The sequence below is a fragment of the Egretta garzetta genome, unplaced genomic scaffold (genome assembly GCF_000687185.1).
Source record: "Egretta garzetta isolate BGI_Z169 unplaced genomic scaffold, ASM68718v1 scaffold337, whole genome shotgun sequence".
Classification (NCBI taxonomy): domain Eukaryota; kingdom Metazoa; phylum Chordata; class Aves; order Pelecaniformes; family Ardeidae; genus Egretta; species Egretta garzetta.
This window is the reverse complement of record NW_009260181.1, coordinates 237,943-244,448: the sequence shown is the minus strand read 5'-3', so window position 1 is coordinate 244,448 and position 6,506 is coordinate 237,943. Positions and strand designations below refer to the sequence as shown.

General features: G+C 47.2%; 1 protein-coding gene across 1 annotated transcript in view; it reads right to left on the bottom strand.

Moving 5' to 3' along the window:
- Positions 1-6,506, bottom strand: part of WSCD1 (WSC domain containing 1) — a 19,776-nt gene that overhangs the window by 6,718 nt on the left and 6,552 nt on the right. Inside the window, exon 4 of the mRNA XM_009641836.2 lies at positions 3,468-3,589. Coding sequence (XP_009640131.1) covers positions 3,468-3,589 — 122 coding nt within the window. The remainder of the gene's footprint in view (positions 1-3,467; positions 3,590-6,506) is intronic.

Genomic DNA, 6,506 nt, shown 5'->3' with positions numbered 1-6,506 from the left:
GTGCCAGAAGGAGCACGACGGCGGTTCTGGGAACCGCACCGGGAGCCACAGCGCCGGTGCAAAGCGCGGCAATCAATCAGCCGCTGCTTATTCGGGCTGTGCGTCTACCCGATGCAGTGCACAAAGCGATTCTGAAGTTAGGTGTTCAATCTTGACTTCCCATCGGTATTGAATCAAAACTACACACCGTCTGCTCTGCTCACCTGTGTCTTTATGCGAGCCCCAGGCTGCGGCCGTGTAACGCCGAGGTGCAGGGCTAGTGCTCGAGCTCTGCGCACGCAAATCTGCGGGGCTTTGTTTCAGTTAAACACAAGTGCACGGCCAGAGCAATCTGCAGGTCTACGAATAAGCATTTTTCTGGACTGAGCGTTAGGGCGTGCATCGTCCTGCTGGCTGTAATCCGGCAAGAGCTGATGTCAACGGGACTATTTAGGTAAGGATTTGTAAGGTGAAGCCTTAGCAGGTGCTGTAAGGAAAGCAGTTGTTCTCCAGTAGCAGCACAGGTGATGCGATGATTCAGTCACTGATTGTTTTTAATTAGATTGTATCCAAATTAAGAATTCTGAATAGATTAAAAGTACACTTATCTGGTTCTACTCTGATTACTCTGCTAAATTCCTTTCTGTGCCAACTTCCTCTCCTGTCTGACACACTTAAAATTTTTCTCTCACTCTACCAAAAAGAATAAGAGATGGGGGCTAATCATGGACGGAAATTTGTCTCCCAAGTAAAATTGATCGGCTTGGTTTATTGGAAAATGAGCACGTTCATTTTACAGCAAAGCTAGAAGTCATTCTTCAAGTTTTCGTTGACCGGGATATTCCCAGAGCAAAGGATCAATACCGCACAGCCGGTCACGCCCTCGTTCTGCACTCTGATCTGTTGAGGCCGGGGACAATTCCTCGGTGTGTTGTTATGCCCAGTGTGACCCTGATTTGAAATATTCCCCGCTCACTGCTGCAATAAGGTCGGCGAGGCTGTGGTTACCTCTGCCAGTTGAGGTTCTGGCTTGCTTATCTGTGTTTTATTGTGTTTATAAAAAAATATCTAAATGAAGGTACGGAAAGGCTCTACAATGGGATTTGGATCAAAATCCCAGGCGTCTTTTCTTTATGGGTAAATAATGGCACGTAGCTACATCTGGAGTCTGAAATAGCAGGTCTGGTTTTGAAGTGCGGAGGTTGCTGGATTCTGTGTATTGCTGTACGAAGAAAAGAAAAGGTGCCTAGCAGAGCTAAGGGGGGGGGAAGGATAAGCAAGTTGTTACCCATGCCATTTTACAGAAGGGATAAATGAGAGGTACCAAACCTTTTCTTCACTTCCCTTCAGTACCTTTTCCTCTTAAAGTTACCACTTCTGCAGTCCTCTCTGTGCAGAGTCTGCTCAGATAATCCTTTAGATTATCTGCTTTGTGGGTGGCTTTCTCACACAAGCTTCATCAAGCAAATCCACATTGACTCTCAACTCTGGAAAGCACGGGGTGTTGGGCAGAGATGGGTGGTTCCTCCATCCTGCTGCTCTCTGTCGTGGTGCTGTTTGACTGCCACGCTAATGCGGTACATTTTGGTTGTGGCCTTTTTCCTGCCCTTCTCAGTCACCAGTAATTTCAGGTGCTTCCACTTTTTGGCTGCACAGCCAGAAATCCGTGAAGGAACCACGCTTCTGAATATCCACTTCTTTAGAAAAGTCATCTGCCAGAACTAGAATGGCATGACTGCGCTTAACAACATCAACCTCGTGTTTGAGCGCACCTGAAAACAACTTCTCCAGGTAGTTCCTACCATTCTCCCAGATAGAGAAGCGATAATTAATTGCACTTCATCAGTAAATATTAATACAATGATGTTACATGTGGGTAAACTGACACAGAACGATCAAGATTTTTTTCCCCACCATTAAACAATAGATTAATGGCAGAGCTTGGAAAGAATAGCTTATGAAGTCCTGCTTTACTGAACATTTGTATGCACAGAGGATGTACGAGTGCGTTTGTGTGCGTGTTTGTAAGGTACGCTGTACAGGGTATAGGGGTGATTCACTGCAGTTCGCTGCAAAGTTAATTCCACAACGCATTCTTAAAACACCGATGAGCTGGTATAGAGGATATGTTGACTGGGAAAAGCTTTCCCACTCTGCCTAGTAATTAAGAAGATTTGTTGTTCATGCCTTAATAGTTTTAATCAATTTTGTGATGCTAGAAGACAAAGTAATTGAACGTTCAGTTTAGTGCATGAGGCTGAATGTGGCTGCAAGCTAAATCTGACCACACAGTGAACCCTCTTCTGTACAAAAAAATAAAGCCCCAGCGGAGTGGGGAGGAGGGGAAGGGAACCAACCGCAGCAACAGCCGCTAAAGCAGAGGGTGCCTGGGCCAAATGTCCCCTCCTATGAGGATGGCCCAGTCCATCAAAGTCAAACTCCTTCAGTTCTTAAATCCGTGGTCTTGCTCTGTGCTAAGTGTGGAGGATGAGCGAAGGTGATGCGTCGGGCCAAGAGTGTGCCCAAGGGCAGCAGAAGTTAGCGCGCCCCTTCTCACCTCCCGTCCAAAAGCCAGTAAGCACACAGCTGACTTTATTCGTTCTCGCAGTCTTATATAATGGCATGAAGTTCTACAATTATTCCATTTTAAATTAGAGTAAATTAGATTTAAATTATATAGGTTATAGTGAAAGTGGTATAAATTCTTCTGGTGTGGAAAGAGACACATTTGTGTAAAAGTACCAGGAACGTCCACCTGCTTTCAGCGTGCTTATCTGCTAAAATTTTTCTCTGGCAGCTTTTTTTTTTATATATTTAAGATTGTATCGTGTTCCTAGCCAACGCAATTACACACTGTTGTAAAAACTGTGTGTAGATAATGCCGCATTAAATCCTCCTGTTCGCTATGGCAATGCCCACTGCTGCGCTGTCAGGGAGCCTGAGAGCCAAAGGGCCACCTCGGAGGGGAGCACAGGGGCTGCACGAAGTGGAGGGCGCTGGGGATCGCTCCCCCCCGCCCTGCCCACACGTGGCTCCCCGAGGGCTGAGTGGGGACCAGCTCCCTGAAGGGCACGGGAGCCACGTTTCGGGCGCTGCCAGCCCACATCCACCCTCCAGCAGCATGCCTCCCCAGGAGCTGCATCCACCGAGACCTCCCCTGGGGTCAGGTCTGGCTCTGGGCTTGGTTTGAATGTGACACGGAAACAGTATCGATTTCCTCGTGGTCGATACTCGTCACTTAGAACAGCTTTTCTGTGCATCATTTTTGGTGGCATCACTCTGATGGCTTTCCCTCCCGCCATCCCCACTGGAGAGAGTGGCCGGACCAGATATGCATCACTGGGTATTTACTCTGATGAGTTTTGCCCTTTAGAAACTCATTTACAAATCCAAAGCTCTAAGGCACTAATCTCTGCTATTCCCTCAGTAGATTAAAATTTAAAATAACAAAAAAAGAAGAAAGGATGTGAAATGAGAACTGTTCTTACTTTCTTGGAGCAAAATTCAGAGCACATCTCCACCGTCAAATTGGGCTGTATCAAAGAGGCTGGAAAGGTGTCTGTTAAATTTTCTGGAGCTCTAAAACATCCTCGATAGATAACATTCCTCCCTGCAGGGATATGAAATAGGTTTCTCTTGAGAAAACAGTATCCGTAGTATCCTGCCTCTTTCACAAAGAACAATATCAGGTTCAGAAGCTAAAAGTAATAAAATAAATTGTATATTCCAAATGCTGTAGAAATAAGAGAAACCATGATATACGCTAGAAAAACGTGTTGCAAATCCTGTGGTATGGAAAGGAGCGCGTGCCTTCAGCTTTCTGCTACCCACTGAAAGTAGAGCTGCAGCAAGGAGTTCAAATTAAATTCCACCAGCGGAGGGCATTGCTATTGTTTGCAAGACCCAGTCTCCTTTGGAAGACGGGCTTTCCCCTGAAAGACTTAAAAGCCCCGATAAAAATCTACAAAGCTTCCCATGATCTGCACCAGAAAAGGAAAGGAATTTCAATGACTCCTGAAAGCCCCCCCAGGGATCCCCCTTCTGCACATCTGCTCAGCTCTGCCTCTCCTCTTCCCACTCTGTCTTGCCAGGGCAAGGGAGTTGGCTGCAGCCTTCGAAGCCTAAGCTAGGCTTCCATAAGCCTTTGAAACCTAAGCTAGGCTTCCGTAAGCTGTCCAGGGAGCACAGCTTTCTTCCAGTCTCTAGCATCAGCCTCTCTGATCTCACCTGCTCCTGTATAAATGCCACGGGGTTTGGCGGAATCGCTCCATTTTCTGCATTGCTGTGATTGAAGTCAGGGTTTTGCCCAAATACTCGTTACAAGCAGCAACGCAATTCTCCCTCTTGCTTAGGAGAGAAGTGTCCCCTGACAGAACCGAACAAACCCCAGAGCTGCCGTGGAAGGTCACTACCCCGGGGGGGCTGTGCATTTGCGCAGCTGAACTAACGGTAATGAAGAAAATGCCATTGTGTGGCTGGGTAGGGGAAAAAAAACTCTGCGTGTTGTGCGGCAGTTCTGTAATTCTTAGGATTCTGTGGGCTTCACAACGGTGGAAAATGTGTTTACTTCGTTGCTGTGTACTAATATTGACAGAATTTGCCTACCATGACTCGACAGGGAGAAAGGTGGATTTGGGAATGAATTTGCGTCTTCCAAGTCCTGGTCCACACCCACTGGCTACCTCCAGCAATGCTCACCAGAACCCATGCGGGAGATGTGTTGGGTGCTAGGAGAGGTGCGGTGCAGTTCTGAAGGAAAAATTTGGTTCTGCATGAATTTCCTGGCAGAAGGGCCCAGATTCTGCAGCGTGAGCCAAGAGCAAGCTAAGGAGAAGCTGCTTAGATCTTGTTCTAGTAACTGTTCAATCCAGGTACCAGAAGCAATGCTGTATCTCTTGGGTCACTCAGGAGATGTGGAAATAAAATAACCTGATGCGAGTTGGGGGGAAACAGGAGTCTCCCTGGGACCAGATGACTGCAAGCATGGCACCAAAGAATAAAGGAACAGAAGTTTTTTGGGTGGTTTTTTTTTTTTGCTTCTCAGGATGCTCTTGAAAGATTTCCCACTAAATCTTGCACTAATACTTAATTCCTGAAACAAAAGGTTTATGAACATGTTTAGGGTTGCCTCAGCGGGTCAGGAAGAAAGCTTGAGCTGCCCACGCCGGCGCTTGGGAGGGAGCAGGGTTTGCAGAGAGCCCAGGGATCTCACTGGAAACGTGCCGTGTTCACGTTGTCTGCCTCCTTTCTGGGGAAGGATGGCTGAATCTGGCACAGAGGCGAACGGCGCTCCGTGCCACAGCGATCCCCGGGCTGCGATAGCTGCAGGCTTTGAGCTTCACTGCGGCTCGCGTGACGTGGGGGCACGAGTCCTGCGGCGCAGGAGCTGCTCAGCCTGTGGTGCCCAGGGAGCCGGGGTGGGAAGGGGGTGCGAGGAACGGAGAGGGGAGCCAGCAAACCCCACGTTCAGGAAGGTCTAAATGGAGATGGCCCTGGATCTGCTCTGCGTGAGAAGCCTTACTGCATTGCATGGTGTAAATCACGGATGCTGCCACAATTTCAGAGTTACTTTCCAATATACTTGTTCATCGTGATGAACGCTGCTGTTGGCCCCTCAGCTAGCTTGTCTCAGTGGGATTCTTCAAACAGTCAAATATCAGGTATTACTAAGGGCAAACAAAATACAAATCTAGCTCCAGGCTAGACTAATTTGATGACTAATTCATTAATACTTAAGAAAAAAATAAAAGCTGCCTTCTTCTGTGAAATATGTATATATATTTTATGCTGAAGATTTAAACAGTGATGCCTGTCCCGGGAAACCTGCCAACGTGTCTGTCAGCCTGACACTAGCAATTTAGGTCTGTGTACCTTTGATTTATAATTTATATGTAGCTGGGTGGATTATTGAACAAACCTTGACTTGTCTTTAAGAAGAAATGAAGTACCATCAATACTGGCACAACCTAAGGTCTTGGTGCTTCTTCTCAGCAAATAACACCGTTAAGGTCTTGTGAGCTTGCCAAAAGTAAAGACTGCTCGGCTGCTTAGGTATTGTATGTGCTTTGTGTTGGCCCAAGGGTTTATCTGCTGTATCTCCTGTGGTAGCTGATCGAATGACAAGTAGAGTAAGCATTGTCATCTAAAGAAGAAAAAAAAATCCCGACCGCCGCTAGAACAGAATTCCTTGGCAGAGCAAAACCCTGTGGTCTCATTTCTCTTGCTTAGGAGAGAGATTGCTGTGCCCCTTTCTGGCCTCTACCTGGGCTCCTGCTGCAGTCACGTAGCGACTGTTTTGTTTAGGATAATTTCTGAGCTTAGGGTGGCATTGACACGAGTGCTTTTCTGCCCTTCCGTTGCAAGGCACCCACTTCCAGGGCTGTTTGTTAAACACACGTGGGTTTGTCGCAATGGATGCGAAAGGGGGGAGTTTTTCAGCTGAAATTCTGCTGCTGTTGCAATTGCTTTGCACTCTATTTTGTTTCTTTCCCGGTGACACTAACTTTCCGTGTGGCAGCCCTGAGGCA